Source organism: Anas platyrhynchos, chromosome 1 (assembly GCF_047663525.1).
Source record: "Anas platyrhynchos isolate ZD024472 breed Pekin duck chromosome 1, IASCAAS_PekinDuck_T2T, whole genome shotgun sequence".
NCBI lineage: Eukaryota > Metazoa > Chordata > Aves > Anseriformes > Anatidae > Anas > Anas platyrhynchos.
Window position 1 is genome coordinate 175741665 of NC_092587.1, and position 16921 is coordinate 175758585.

The following is a 16921-nucleotide window of genomic DNA, read 5'->3' on the forward strand; positions in this document are numbered from 1 at the left end:
GCCACCTTCTTTCTAATGGTTTATTTTAGAACTATACTACATAGACTTTACAGACTAGCTAATGTGTTGAATGCCACTTCTATTTAGGTGAGACCAAGACCAAGACCAAGTTGAGATCTATATAACTCCAGTAAAGAAAAATATCTTGCCAGCTGAGTGCTTTGACTTTTTATTATGTTTTGTATTATTTCATTTTTTTTATTATTATTTATTTCTCTAAAATACATGCCATTTATATTCTTCAGACTCAAAACCAGTTAAACTTAGTTGTTTTAAATCTTTCTGCCCAGGGCATGTGTAATTTAAAAGGAATGGCTATTGAAGCTCCAAACAGTAGCTTTAAAATATTACTCTAAGTTAGCTCAGTTGTAAAATAAAGCCCAGACCCTTAGATATTTGGCACCAAGTCTCAGTCCTATGAAGTGCTTTATCCTTTTTCAGTATATTACAGCTGTTTCATTCTGTGATTAATGAGCACACAGACTGAGGTCAACATGTGGTATAGGGATGGAAGTTAGGAGTTTAAATACTTGAACTGCCAATAAAGTTTATTCCCTGATTCTCAGTCTGGTATTAAGTTTATAACTAAGATAGTTGTGTTTTGTTTTTAATTCCCAGTGCGAAGTTTCACCCTATTATGGCAATATCCTACTAATTTGTGATGCATTCTATAACCTCTATTTTTATATCAGCCTGCTAATTGAACTTCACCTTGTTACCAATATATTTTTATTATGGCAGTTTCTCCACAATTTCAGATTGCTTCATGTTTTACTGCACATACCAAGTAGAGGAATCTGAAAGTCAGATTTTTTTTTAGTTTAACAGTAATGACAAAATTTGTGTCCTTGCTGAAATGTGAGGAAAGAACAAAGTTGAGGGACTGCATAAGTTGTTTAATTGCATTTATTTGTGTTTGTGTTACAGCTTCACTTAGGCTAGAGTTCATACACATAAATGACCCCAGAAATATGGGCTGTAGGAGTTATGTTGGCAGAACATACCATTTTGTTACACAAAAATCATGATGCTTAATCATAGGTTAGTTGTATGGTGGGGAGTGGGGCTGGCTTTCCCTCAGAGATTTTGGAAAAACATTTTTTTTTCTTCTTTTATATATGTATATATTTTTATTATTTTTGTTTGCTCGTTTTTCTTATTACTTTAATTGTGCTGGAATAACTATCATCATCAACAATAGACTGAGATTATGCAACTTGTCACTTTCTGTGATTCGTCTGTCACTAATAGCATTTGCTTGTAACTTGGAAGATGGTTTAGCAGCAGTCTGGGGCAGCTTGGTTCAGGCAAGCATGGTGCTTTAGGTACCCCCATGAAATTTCTCCACAGATTACGCTGGGTGATGAGCTCTTGATGGTACATCTATTTATCAAGATATTCTTGAAATTAAAGCAACGTTTTGTAGTCCACATGGTTACATTGTTTTTTCAATTTAATTTTTATTTTGGCCATTTTTAATTGCATCAATTCATAGGTATAACTTAGCTCTTGGTTTGGTTTTAATTTTCAGATGTCAGCCCTCTTTTTTTGTAAGGAATCCTCAATAAAAATGTAACCTTGCACTGAGCAGCTGATGAAGTTTTTATTCTCTGTAGATAAAATCTATTTTTATTTTGACATAATTAATGAAATATCTGTCAGCATAAGTGGCAGTAATGGAAGCTGCTGTGCAGAGATTGTCAAGAAAACCACAAGCTTGGAATACTCAGGTCATAATTTTAATCAAAATTAAGAGTTTGATTGTCACATTTTGTTAATAATAGAAGTCATTTTTGATCTACTGAAGACGTTGAATATCTTAAGGGGCTCTGAGTTAATAGGAGCTGTGAGACTTTACCTTGCAACAGAATGAAGATTCTGTCTGCCTACAGCCCTACCTGTGCAGACTATGGAAATGTACCAAAGCCTCCACAATATTAAAAGGAAGCGGGATGGTTTTATTTCAGTACTTTGTGGGAAACATCACAGGAGGATGATAAAAAACATCAAATGTTGTCTTTTTTTCCCCCCTCCGTTAGTGGTCTGGTCTGTCATCAATCAAAATATTAATTATTTTGGTAAATGAGGGCTTAGAGACACTCACAAGCACTAGCATCAGAATTCAAAACAAAATTGGTGCTTTTAATGTTGCAGGAAGATTCCAGCCTTAGAAATGTTTTACTATGGGGACAGATTCCATCAACAGGGGTATAGGAAAGGCTGCTTAGGAGCAGCACACAAGTTTGTCTCTTCGATGGTCCATTCCTCTGGTACTTCCCCATGGTATATTAAAGGGACTGTATGTGAAGGTAGCATTTTTGAATTTATCTGATAGTTTTTCTATAATTGCTGACACCATCTGCCTCCACAGTCTTCCATGGCATCACGTTTCACAAAGTCACTACCTACGACGTAAAGATGTGCTGCTTTGTATCTTTCCTAAGCTGGTCTTGATGTGGTACTTTTCTTGATGACATTCAATATTTTGTTGTCTCTTCTGGCTTGATTGAACCCGGAATACATAAGCACTAACATGGAATTTGACTACTCAAAAAAATACCTTAGTATCTGCTGCAAGTCTGAAGATTTTATTCCGTGATCCTTCTTTGGGTCAATGAAGTTGAATATACCTAGTCCCAGTCCTGATTCCTTGGGAACCCTACTGTTAAGACTTTTTCATTCAGCAGAGTGACTACTAAGTCATACTCATGCTTCCTATCCTTTGAGCAAATTTCAGTCCATAAAAAGCCCCCTTTTTTCTAATTCCATTCTAAGTTAATTTCTTCAGTACTCTTTGGTAGGAAGCCTTGTCAAAGGTTTTCTGAAAATCCAAGTCTACTGGATCTTGATTTATCCACATGCTTTCTCTCCACCTGCAGGTAGGAAGGCAATATTTTCTTTTGAAAGTATTTCACCCCACCTCCTTTTTTTTATGGGCTCAGCAATCTTATTCTTTTGTATACTCAGTATACTATCTTACTATTTACTATCTTAATTTCTATCTTAAATTTAGTATCAGTGGTTCTCTCAGGCTCTTCAGGACTCTTGGGTCAGTGCCATCCGATCCACATGACCGAGCAATTTGACTAGTTTAATATTTCCCATATATGTGCTTCTTGTTGATGTAGCTATTCTGATGTTACAAAGATCGTGTTGTATGAGAAACCATCTCATCATCTTCATCAGTAAAGACAGATGCCAAGAATTTGCTGAGCTTCTTCACTATGATCTTGTTATCCTTTAGTACTCTTTTCATGCCGCTGCTGAAAAATGATCCTGGCAGCCGCTTGGCTGTCTTTCATCTTTGAAAATATTTAAAGAACATTTTAGTCTCAGCGTGAGCATCTGTTGCAAGGTGGTCTTAAAATTCTTCTTTATCCTCTTAATTTCCTGCTTACATTTGACCTGGCCTGTTTTATGGCCTTTCCTGTTCTCATTTTCATTCTCATCAGTTGTACAAATTTCCTGACATTTTCTTCACTCTTGTGACACATTTTGAGCAGCACAAGCAATTATATACCTGAAAATGAAGGCAGAGTCTTGTTATTAATTATTCATTAGTTCAATTTGCAGCTGCCAGTAAAACATATATCAGTAGTTTACTATATTCTTTTCTACGATCAGAAAAATTTCCCTTCTTTGGGTTTTTCTTGGAGCAACAGAAGTACAAATTTTGATTTTTGCACAAATGCAGGACTTCACAAACGGAATGAGTCAAAAGTAAGGTAGTGTGGTTAATTCTTGTTGAAACAAAACCAATTGTTTTTTAAATTACAGATGTTATATACAGAATATTTAAAAATCTGATGATATAGAAGAAGATGCCTCTCATTTTTTAGAGATTTAAATGCCCACAAATCCTATTTCTTTTTGTCATTCTGATTTTTGTGGTGTAGAGTTGAATTCAAAATTTTTGGATCACTGAACATAAATTTACAACTTTTTAATTTTATGAAATGTGGCTCTGATTTTTTTGATTACATGTCTTTAGGAAAATATATGACTGTGGAGTACTGTGGTGTGGTGATTGTAATACCACAGTACTTGTAATCATTTTCCTAATTGTTAATGGCTAATGTAGTAATAAAGATTGTTAGCAATTAATTTGGTCCTGTGTTGAAAACACAGTCAAGCTCTTCGATAACTAAAGGAAACCTTTATTGTGATATTATTTATGTTAATTGCAACTCTTTGTTGTACCCATTAAACCTTTGCTTTTATTATAGCCACATACATCTGGAGGGAGGTTGTATAATTACTAAATTATACAACTGGCTGCATGGGGAGGTTGGAGATTTTTGTAAGCAGATGAGAGGTGGTCCTGAAAATGTGTGAAATACGATTGTAAGATGTGTGGTTTTTTGTTTCTCCTAAAATGCAGTAGGAAAGTGGTTAATATAATTGGCAATGATTATTGCATATGCTTCAGATTTAATGTCCAGCTGAGATTAATTAGAGGAAAGTTTCTCCAAAGAGTGAGATCTTGGAGTACTGTCTTAATTGCAGAGAGGAAAGGTAGTGATTGCTTTCTTAAGGTGTAGCCGTATCCTGATGAATGTTTTTGAAAAAAATTCACAAGACCTGGCTGTATGTAATAACGGGGACCCAAATTCAGTACCCTGGGAGGTCCCTTCCAGTTGTAAATTCCTGTAAGTGTTGTGACTTGTGTGTAGATGCAGGAGAGTGTTATTAGCAGATTAGCTAATGACTCAGTTGGCAGCTGGGTGTCTTCTGCACATTTTAAAGGCTAAACAAAGTTGATTAAAGATACTGGGCTCAAGTTTGGTGTCTGCAGTTTTGGAACTGGCTGCTTGACACACTTAAACCTTAGCTCAGAATACATACTTGTGGCAAAACATGAAATTCAGATTTATGCTTCATGAAGTGCTTAAGTTTCTTGGGGAGATGTTTATGAATCTAGTATTTTTCTAACATTTTGATACAAAAACACATTCTGTAGAGCCTGTATGGTTATTTAAGTGCAGGGAGTTAATTTTAAGGGATTGACTTGCAAAATGGATTTAATTTTGAAGTCCTTGGTTTGATTTTAGGGATAGGAGTGTTCTAAGGTATGTGTAGAAATAAGGAGAAATGGCTTGTGTAGGCTTAAAAATGGCATGGAATAATTATTTTAATATTTAGCAAGTAATAACTCAGGTTTTAGATAGGTTTGTAGTCTTTCATTGGATTTTTAAAATTCCTGAAACGGAATTCAGTGTGACATGTATGTTCTGAGTCTCCTAGTATCTGCAGTATGTTTCAATGGGCATGGATTTCCTTCCACTCGGGAAATTTTTCCACTAAGTCAATGCCTGCCACGCATGTGGAGTACTGTTTCCTTTGGAACTGTATTTCTATGGTTTTATTTCTTTCAAACCCTGACAAACACACAAGCTATATCTACTCCCATCCTGTGTGATAACTTTGGAAATCTGAAGGAGCAATCAATGCAAACCAGAAGGGCTGCATGGCTATAACAGATAGCTTTGAATATGCACTTGCACTTGCTTCTGGCTGAATTGCTGATTAAATCTATTTATATCATGTAAAAATAGCTTATCATAGGGTCTGGTCAGAAAATTGCAGGCAATCATGAAGTTGTGTGTGTCGTGTATGCTCTCCACTCCCTTTCAGCTGGGAATTGCTACCCCTCAGCTAGAACAGGGCAGCTGAGCGAACGTGTTGTTCTGGCTCGCTGTCATGTGAAGTAAAGGGAGATAAATCAAAACTTTCATCCACGGTGTTTCATCTGAGAGGGTTGCTTTTTAGAGAGCATTAATTCAATTGCTTTGTCATCGTTGGGCTGTATTCTGAGCTTATTACGTTAGGAATGTCTAAATGAAGGGTGCGATGTTCATAGCAATAATGCCTCGCATTTAAAGGAAATGGTAGGAACATTAAAGTGCTTTCTGCTTTTTCTGTATTTTTATTACTTGCATTGAAGTTAAGGACAATTGTACATCTGATAACAGATGAAAATGTTTACGAACTTCGAGTCAGGTCTGATTAAGCCTTTAAAAGGTCTAGAATAACTACAAATGATGTTTACATCACATTGTCTAAAAATTGCACTGTAAGATTTGCATCCCCATGTTGTAGTAGGAATTGGAAATATTATGCATTGGAGACTACATTGGAATATAATATCCAAGTGCACTTGCTTTTTCTCATATTATTTGTGCGTTTCAAAGCTGAAGAAAATGGATTTCAAGATTGATGCAATTAGGAAGCTGTGTCGTGTCAATTCATCAGATTAAGTGGAGAATTTATGTAATCAGGTTGATGAATCCCACACATGCTGGCAAAAGCAGTGTACACATTTAAAATACACTGATTCGTGTTTTTTGAATTTCAAAAAACGGGCTTCATGTAGGCAGGATTTGGTTTGCAGCAGAATGCTTTGGATTGGCAAATAGGTTTTTGACTAGAAATATTTGCCTGGCAAAAATATCTCAAGCAGTTACTGTTCTCACACTTCCAGTAACATAATTATGCCTATTTGTAAGCTGAGTGCATGCTGAAGACCTTGGTTCAGCGAGGTACTTAAAGTCAGGCAAAACTTGCATCATCCTGGATCTACTTTAAAGGCATAATTCCCATACTTGAATTAGACACACCTTTAAGTACCTCAGTCTATTAGGGTCCATGTGGAGATTGGTTTTCTGCTCAGTGTAATCAGGTTCTGGAACTGGAAATGACCTCTTGTAGATTGTTTTTTATCAGTTTTTCTTTGCATTGTGCCACCAGAAGCTGTTGCTTGGTTTAATCTTTGTGGTTTTGTAGCTATCCAAACTCTTGAATTACGTTGTGGTAATCTTCACAACCTCTTTGACTGCCTTTTTGTTTTATATGAAAAATTAGCATTTTGCCAGCATTGGCATTGGTAAAAAAAAAAAAAAAAAAAGCTATGTAGAGTCTGGTTGCCCGGAGAATTAGTCTCAACTTAATAGAAATTTATACAATAGATGAAATGTAACATAAATAATAATAAAAACCAATAAATTTGATCTATATACTTAGCTATTTAGATATGTATTTACGTTGTCTACTGTATTTTAATATTTTTCAGACAAGTATAAAAGAAGGACTACTACTGAAGCAAACCAGTTCTTTTCAGAGGTGGAAAAAGCGTTATTTCAAGCTTCGAGGTCGTACCCTTTACTATGCTAAGGATTCAAAGGTAATTCTATGATATTAACATCTAATGCCAAGATCTTAAATTTTGCTTAGATTTGTAATTGTAATCATGATGATTTAATGATTTATTAGTGATTGTTTCACTAAAAATTGCAGTATATAAGATGTAGTATGCTAAATTAACTTTAACTAAGGAAGATTCATGGTATCTTTTAATTTTTATATTTTTAAGTCAAGTTTATCTCAGTTCTCTTAACCTCTTGGACTATTCAGACAAATAATAAGTTCATCTTAAAGAGTTGTTTTTTTTTGGGGGGGGGCGGGTGTTGGCTCATTGAATAATGCTTAGGAGCTATCTCACAAACTGAACGCCATTAACGCTCTTCTAATCCAATGCCCATATTGCTCTTAAAGGGATGGAAATTGTTACACGAAATCAAGATGGGATGATTTTCTGCCAGAAGTGATTTGTATGGGGAAAGGCTGTTTCCCATCAATGGAAACTTTTAGTGGGAAATTTGGGGGTGGGCAGAGGGGAAGACTTCTTTCCTTTCTGAAAGGCATTTCCTCCCTCCCCCTCAAGACCAGAGCAGAGAGCATTTAGGGTTGTTGAGGCGGCTTGGACTGTGCTGTTTCATAGTGATGGGCATTACTTTTCTATATCTTGTAGGGTTGTAGCAACTGAGGGGAGCTGTAGGTGAGGTGCTTGAGGTACCCATAATTTTCTCTAGCCTGGTCTTCTTCATAAAACTATTACTGAGGCACAGAAACCTCTCATTCTATAACTATGTGACTGTAATTGCCGTAGTTGTACGGCTGTGGTAAACCAAGGAAGACGTCTCTCCAGGGAGCCCAGCACTGAAGTACCTCTGTTATCACACTTTTCTACGCGTGTTGCTACCCTGAGAAGTTTTTACAAAGTCTTAATAAACATGACAGATAAGAGCTGTGAGAATGGCAACGTTATCTCTGTCATAAAGGTGAGAAAAGAAGGAGTAGTGAGTGGGTAGTTGCACAAATACTCTGCAGCACTGAATCCTTGCTGAGACTCCCCAAACATTGATTGTGTGCTGGGGTATACAGCACACTTTTTTTTTTTTTTTTTTATTATTATTTCTCCTTCCCATGACATAGAGGAGAAAGAGCAAGGTACGACTACAATGGGGCGAGATGTTTTCGGTGGTCTTTCCTTTGCTTTGTGACCCATCATGAGTTCAAAAGGACTGAAATCCTTTGCCAGAAGCTGGGGTGTTTAATGAAGACACATATTTCTCTTATGGGAACATCAAACAAAGAAGTGGAAAGATGAATCTCTTAGTCTCTTAAGCTCCATTTTCTCTTCTTACCAATAGCATATAATAGATTCTTTTTCATGAATTTAGAATTCCATCCTAAAGCTGATTAATACACTTGTATGTTATTGTGTGTGAATCTCTGTTCTCTGATACCACCTTTATGGAACACAGTAGACATCTCAAAGCTGGATCTATTTAAAAAAAAAAAAAAAATGAAAACAAATCCTTAAAAGATTTTAAAGCAGTATGTATTTTTGTCTTGGAACCACTGTTTAACACTCTCATCTGATTAGACAGCAAATAAGACTGTGTTAAGTGGTAGAATAGGAAATTCTATCACCTCATCAGTGTTTTCTATTTTTTCACCCTCTCTTTTTTTCTGTTTTTATTTTCCAATTGGAATGGACAGGAGGAAATGAAAGCAACAAATGTGAGCATACTTCAGAGCAGACTCAGGCTATATTTAATGTTTTTGTGTTCTTTTCCATTCACAGTCTCTAATATTTGATGAAGTTGACCTGTCAGATGCCAGCGTAGCTGAATCAAGCACAAAAAATGTCAACAACAGCTTCACGGTATGGAACCATTATAATACTGGTCATAAAGCTGTAGGGAGACTGTTACTAAGAAAATCAAGAATCCTCTGAAGAGAGTCTCATTTTTTCTCTTTGGAAATAAAATGTCCTCTATTTGAAAATTGCCTAATATATCACAGCAGTATCACATCAGTTACTGGTAATTTTGTCTCTGATTTTTATTTTTATATTTTTGAGCAGAATTTAGAAGGTTAGGTAACATTTACTTCAAAAGATGCTTATACGAGGCATTAAAAATTTAGCAAGCTTTGGTATTGGTGCTTTCAGCTTGGTTTTATGTTGTAGTTTGTCTCTGAACTGACAGGCTGAATTGATTCAAATGTAATTGTGTTACTGTTCTAATTTCCTATAATGATATTCTTGGTTTTCTGTCATATTGAAGTGTATTTTATGGTTTTTCCACTACTGATCGTATCCTCACATTAGTAGTTCCTAAGTTCATATGAAGAACTGTCTTCACAGTCATACCTCGATTCTGATAGTGGTATAAGAAATAAGGGTCTTCACAAATCCCTGTTTTTCTAAGTTCACAAGTGTGTTTTACACACAGGTCTTGCTATCTATCGTTCAATTGCTTTGCTGGAACTAAGTGATAATTACTGTGCTATTACTCCATCTCCAAGATAGTCCAATGCAAGCCTCCTAGAAGCTTTGTCAGGTCTCCTTTATCCTGGTACTTCCCAGGCAGCTACCCAAGCTGTCAGAGCACATCAAATATGTGCTTGCATTGGCCTGGACGGGCAGGCGTGTTATGTCAATAATAGTTTCTTTAGTGACTACTAATGAGATTAGAAAGACTAATTTGACTGAAGGCCTCTGATGAGGGGTGACTGTGTGATGTACTAGCTTGCCTTTGGAAAAGGTCCTTTCTGTTGCTGGGGAGCTCTGCTTCTGTCTGTCTCCTAGCCAGAATTAAAGCTGTCGTGTGGGCATCAGGCTAGCTGAGGAATAATGAGGCATACAAAGATCATGGGCTGAGGATCCTGGTAGTCATGACTGGCACTTGTTATTTAAGAAGGATATAGGACTCGGCATGCCCTGAAGACTTCTAAACTTCCCTTGCTGTAGTTTCTATTATGGGGAAGAAAATTAAGAAGACTTTGGCTGCAAAGTTGCTGATTGCTGAGTCAGGAAAGAAGACATTCATCTTGGTGAAAATTTGTGGGGGGTGGAGAAAGATAATATGGTTTTGGTATTTTTTTTATTTATTATTATTTTTTATTTTTCCATAACAATTTCTTAAAACGTTTGGTGTTTTGGGTTCATGTAGAATCCTGTAAGCACACCCACTGTTCACCAAAGACATGTTTTGTAATTAGTATCAAGATTTCTGGGGAAGACAGTAGAAAAAGAAGCTTAGAGGGCTACAGCTTTAACAGCTTTGGAGACACTATTTATTTTCATGTCCTGGGTAATTTAGAACAAACAGTGCTTTCTCTAAGGAATCCTAAATTCATTTCTGAAAAATTATTTGGGTTTAGAGGTCTCCTGGGCTGAAGTGCCATCTGATTTGACTGTAAAATATGGTAATAGTCATCATCTCGCTTAATCTTTTGGCTTCTTCCTTTGTGTTTGCCTAACTCAGTCTCCCAGCAACACAACTCAGTAAAGACAGACATCTCTGGCCTTGCTTGCACTGGTTTTGAGGGGGTGGTGGCATTAGCTTCCCAGCAGTACTCCTTATACATAAAACAAAATGCTTTTCTTTTTTTCTCCCATCTTTAAGAAAGGCCAGATTATCTTTTTAAAATTTCATGTTGCAAGTGGTCTGTTAGCATTTTCTTTGTTAAAAAGGCAAAAATAAAATCCTTGAGTCTTGCCTTCTGGTAATGAGCTCTTCCTCCTCCCGTTTCTTTGTCCCCCACATAGAGAGTACTTTTAACACAAATGTCCATAGATGGAATGTCCACCAAGTAACCATATTTCTAGAAAAACACATTTTTAAAAGTTTCATTAAATCTATTTTTTTTTAAACAAATCATTTTGTCATTTCACTTTAATTCCTCCGTGCCCTCACCAGCCCCCCATTTATCAACCCCCAGCTTGTGGAAGCTACTGTTTGGCCTTCTTTTGTCCCTTCTAGTTTGTCCGTTTGGAGACAGAGGTGTGCATGTCAAAATTTTCCATGTTGTTTTTTGGATAAAACTCAAATCCTAAAATTAGACATAACACACACATTTAAGGTTGAGTTTATTTGTAATACACATGCCTGTATAATATTTTATGTAACTAAATATCAGTGTTTATTCACCAGAATTACTTTTTCTTTCTTACTACAAACAAATAGAGGCTAAGGAGAAAGTTGAGATAAATAAATATCTGCTAATTAAAATGAGGAGCTACTAAATTTAAAACAGCTTATCTTTTTCTTTTTTTTTTTTTTATTGCTTTATTCTTTATTACTTTTCAATGAACAGCAATCTCATTTCTAGCAAATAAATCCTAGTGAACAAGCTTGTGCTAGGGCAGTTTCTCATGGGTTATAGACATTTTGTATTACTGCAATATGTAGACCCCTGTCTTACCAATAGAGGAAATAGAGCAAACGGTGTCTCTTGACTTCAGAAGGCTTTAAATTGGACTCTGAAGGCCAAATTCTTCTCACTTGTGTGTTGAGGCTAAGTCTGTGGAAAGAGAAAAACTCAGTTCAAGAAAAATTCAGCCCACCAAAGATCTGCATTGCCCTATCCGTTAGCCACATCAGGAGCCTACTTAGGGCTTTGGGTCTCCCTCTGCCTACAGTTTGGTGGGTGGTGTTGAGTCCTTGTGATGTTTTTGAGTACTCTGCTGAACGTTTTTTTCTCTTTCCTTCTGCCTCCATGGATTGTTGATTCTTCTCTGCAGTTCCTGAGGAGCATAGCTGCACAGCGTGCCGCCTCTTTGGGGACACTGTTAGGATGAATCAGTCTCCCATGTTATTGCACAAAGCAGATGGGGCAATGACCAATTTTGTCAAGAGGTGTAATCCTCATGCATTTTGGTTTACAGGGACTCGTTAATGTCTCAAGTGCCTTTAGAAAAAATATCTTTATTGTTACCTTAACAAGACTGAGGTTGAATGAGACTGAATAGATGATCTCCAACGTGCATGCATAGGGATCTTAGGCATGTGCACTGTTGGTGGTGTGCTTTTGTTCTGGAAGCTATAAGCAATGGGATATTTAAACGCTAAGATGTTTCTTGAACAGGCATATTCAATTAATGATATTCTTTATGGCAAGGAAAGCGATTATGAATTGTCATTTGAAAGGAGATTTTGACAGGCTAACTTTTGGCTTAGTTATCTACCTCTGTCCTGCTTTTGATAATGAAGGACTTTTAATGCACATCAACAAGAAACAGTCAGCAGATGTTAACCATGCTGCCTTTCAACTGTTGAGACACATGTATGGGGAAAATGTCCTGGGTTATGCACAGGCATCCTGTGGCTGCACCTGTATTTAGTCCATCCAAGTTGGTGTTGAAAACACATAATTGAGATATGTTCTTCTGTGATGAATATGAAAGGGAAGAGTAATTTCAAGGTAGGATTTCTGGGTTTGAGGTATTATTTTGCATAGCTGCCCTTATACATTTGATTTAGGTTAGGCCAACTTCTAGTCCATTTAAGACTTTACAAAAAGCCATGGACACTCAATCTCTTACTTCTATCTTCTTTCTTTCATACTTTCTTACATTCAGAAAAGGGAAAATTCTGACTAAATAAAATCTTATCTAATTGTGTCTGAGAGTAACAGAAGAAACAATTTCACTATTGTTCTGGAAGGTGTCCTGGAGGAATATGAGAACTAGTGTACTCCATGGTACTCAGGATAGAGATTCAGATTGCCCTAACTTCAGTTTGGGATTCAGTGATGGGTTTAGAGACCCCTAAATACAGGTATCTAGGATAAGATTGATATCCATTTAAAGTAGATTCCTGCATTTACTCTATTCATTATAGACCCCACGGATGATTAACTAAATCTGCTGTAGCTGTGATAGGAGCTTTGTCATCCAGACAACCAAAAATGTAGACTCTGACTTTCAGCCTTCCGAATCTAATCATTTTTTGTTGAATATGCAGCTTCTGAGAATGGTCATCTTGAGAGGGCAGAAGCTGCAGTGGGCAGATCTGCTGTCCTGGAAAGCCTGCTGCAGTTCTTAGTAATTAGAAATTGGCTGGAAATGAGACTTTATATTTCAGCCAATAACATTGATTACTGTGATTCTGGATATGCTTGCAGAAATGTCTAATATCATTTTTTTTTTTTGCTGATTTATTGGTTTTAGTGATGCTGTACATCATATGGGAGTCTATTTATTCTGTGGAAAAATATTTCCCTAGATATGAAGTAGGCTTTTAAGTATTCTCACCTATTACTATGAGGCAAAGGCAGCAGAAAACCATAAAATGTTCTTTATCTTTGTTATTGCTTCCTTTTGATTTTCTGATGTAAATATTCTTTGTAAACATTCTTCTTTACTCTTACCCCTTCTTGCTGTTCTTCGAGCTCTTTTTCTGCAGTATTATCTTGGAAGTGGACCAGTTTTACACTAAGGTTTCCAAGTGAACATAAGTCAAAACACTTGGTTTTGAGAATGTGTTCTGAATTACAACCCTTAGCATTCCTTGTGGATTCCATGTTTTGCCTGTTTTCTGCAGCAGCCACACATTATGCATTTTTTATCCTGTGTGACAAAACCAAGGTCCTTTTCCTGTTAATTTGGTACTACTGTCTGTGATTCATAAATACTTATTTTTCTGTTTCCATGTATTTTTTTTGTATTTTTTTAAGCCACTGTACTGTCTGTTTAATACTTTGCTTTGCTGTATGCATTGTAACAATTATTATTACAGATATTTTTTGTCTGTAAACATTTTCATATCACCACACTACTTTACATTCCTTTTCTACTATAAGAATTTCATCACAAAATTTTGTGCCAAATAATAAGGTGTTTATTATTTTTTTGCCATATTAAAAATACCTAATACTCCTTTCTATCTTTAAACATCTCTCAAGTAGCTTGTCATCTCATCTCATGATTGGGTCATGAAAATAATTAGTCTTCTTGGTTCAATGACTGAACTGAAAACCATTATGGGTCAACCTGATGTTTGAACTTTTTTGAGCAGAAATAATTTATTTCAACTTTAAGGGAGTGAGTTTTGTTTCAAAACATTTTTCCCTATTTGAAAAAGGGGAGAAAAACAAACAAACATGGTATTTCATTAAATTTAGAACCTGAACACAATTTTGTCACAAAAAAGTGAAGATTTTTTCCCCTTATTCCACTTGTTTTGGTCAAATTTATCAATTCATTTTGACTTGAAAGCAGAGGGTTCTATATAACAAGTTTTTAAAGAAAATATATTTATCCAGTTGGCTGTGATTTCCTTGATTTGCTGTACATATGGATAGACTCTGAAAAGCTAAACATGTACATTTGCTGATTATATTTCCTTTCACCAATTAGTTTGAGATGGTTAGCTCCTTTTTATAGATTTGTGAGACCATATCTCCATTGCAGCAACTGTACTGCTTAAAGTTTACCTTGTGTTCTTCCTGATCTTCTCTGATCACCATGTTTCCTCTCCGTGTTTTTGGCTGTGGTGGATCTTACATTTTAGCCATGAATTTAAAGTTTATCAGTATATAATGTATGCAGAACCAGCTTAAAGCACAAAACACTTCTGCCTGTCTTTGAATCCTGCTGTACACTTGCTGGTTGTAATGGGAGATTGCCCAGTTGTACTAAAAATTCATGCAATTCAGCAGAATTTCAAGTTGAAAATGGAAAATTACAATTGGGCCTGAAGGCACATTGCTTTTTAGAAGTTTATTTCAGCACTACCTCTTCTGATGTCACTTAGTTCTGTGCTCATTGTTGAGATTAGCTGCTTCTAATTGATTTTAGAAAATTAAATTTTAATATTAACTACGGGCTTTTAAAACAGAATGTGTTGCCAGACCTTTGCAGTGTGTCAGGGTAGATGGTGTGAATTTCTTAGAGACTTGGACACACTTTGCTTCCTTTCTTGCCACCCAGATTTTTTTCTGAGTTCCAACTGAGGCTTTTCTTCAGGGGCTATGGGAACTTCAGGGAATTCTTCAGGGAATAGGAGAAATGCTTAACTTTCCCCAAGCCACATCAAGAGGAAATGAGAACTGCATTTTCCCAGAGGAGTTTTAAACATTTCATCTTTTCTTTAGGTTTGAACACTCTAGACTTCTGTCTTTTTGGAAATCAGAGATAGAGAGAGAGCCTCAAAGCTGGGAATAATTATCCTGATAGTATTTTTTTTTCCTATTTGGATAATCTAACACAAATTCAGTTTTAGTACTGACAATTATTGAAAGTGATTAGCCCAAATTTCAGGTTCTTGAGCTTTATTTATAAAGTGCAGAAGTGCTTATGGATGCCAGTGGATTTCTCTGATGCTGTCTTGCCTGCTTACAAAATCCAATTTGCTCCAGCTTACTCTCAATGAACATATTGACCTTGGTCAATTTTTTTCTTAGGCAGTTTCTGCTGGACACTCACCTAAAGGGTGTTTTCACCTTTCCTGGGCTTTTTGTTACTTCTCCCCTTTATTTATTTATTTATTTATTTATTTATTCTGTATTTTGGTGAAATCAACTTGCTGCTCCTGTTTTGGGAGACTCCTGGGCCTGACTGATTTTGGCTTGTTCTAGACTTTGGGTTGTTTCCCCTGGTTTCAGCTACTGTGAAGCAAAATTTTTTCTTGAGGTGCCCACTGTACTCTACAGCCTGCCCAGAAAGTACACCTGCTTCACAGCCTTATAATCATAGGACCACAGAATCATTTGTGTTGGAAGATTAAGACCTTTAAGATCATTCAGCCCAACTTCCCTGCCATGGGCAGGGACATCTTCCACTAGATCAGGTTGTTTGAAGCCACATCCAACCTGAGTTTGAACACTTCCGATGATGGGATGTGTTTTTCCTGCTGGTATCCCACAGTTGCTGGCATTGCCTGTTTCAGACAGACCTCATTTTCTGCCATACAGCTGAGATTTAGAGTAGCTGTCCTCACTGTTTTGTAGGGTGAGGAGATGAAACGATTCAATATCACTGCCTTGTTCTTAGCCTGGGAGTTTAATGACATGGTTTATGAATTTATGTTAGTATTATGAATTTACATGAAGGAGGGGGAAAAAAAAAAGAAGAAAAAAAACAGTGAAGAGCTACATACTGTGTGTGGTGCTATCCTTAGGATTCTCCTCAGCATACTTTACATCAGATGTATCCCTTAGTTGTGTAATGATTTCCTGGGTTTAGGCACACTTAACTTTCCTTTGAGTTCAAGTTCAGTATGAACATGGCTCTACCCAGCACATACCAGTGATGGTGGGAGTTGAGATGCATTTGTAGATGTCTTTAAGTAAAGTGTCTTAAACTGTGAGCTGAATCCCACTCCCAGAAACATTGCATTTCAAATTCTGGCTTGGTTTTCTCACAAGGGGCAGTGCATGCCACAGTTTCGAGATCCAGGGATGGCATATCCAGACGTTGCCCATGTGTCTATTTGCAGTCAGGTACAGGGTGGACAGAGGCCCTGGAGTAACATCCTTGAAGTTATCAGGTCCTCTTGATATTTTAGGAAGGTGCAATATGTCTGGAAACAGATCGAGTTCCTGTGCTAGCCTCACCAATGTGACTCAGCTTTGAATGGGTAGCTAACTATTTGGATGTATTTAGCTTTTCCCTAGTTGTGAGCTATCTGCTGCTTCATAAGGATGCTGATTAGCCTCTAAATGGTGTCAGCTTTTTGCTACTCTTAGTTGGAGCAATACCCAAACCACAGAAACAGAGGGAAAGTGCTTTTTATTCCATTTTGTTCAATTTTCTAGTCCATTTTTTTGCTATATACAGGCAGCTTAAAAA

The 16921-nt window shown here is 36.6% G+C and overlaps 1 protein-coding gene across 4 annotated transcripts in view; it reads left to right on the top strand.

Annotated features, from left to right (window-relative positions):
* Positions 1-16921, top strand: part of DGKH (diacylglycerol kinase eta) — a 173250-nt gene that overhangs the window by 81480 nt on the left and 74849 nt on the right. For 3 of the 4 annotated variants that reach the window (XM_027472310.3, XM_072032522.1, XM_072032523.1), the window contains exons 3-4: positions 7070-7180; positions 8927-9007. In XM_027472310.3, coding sequence (XP_027328111.3) covers positions 7070-7180; positions 8927-9007 — 192 coding nt within the window. Of the gene's footprint in view, positions 1-7069; positions 7181-8926; positions 9008-16921 lie in introns of those variants that run through there. The other variant, XM_072032524.1, reaches the window with a different exon arrangement.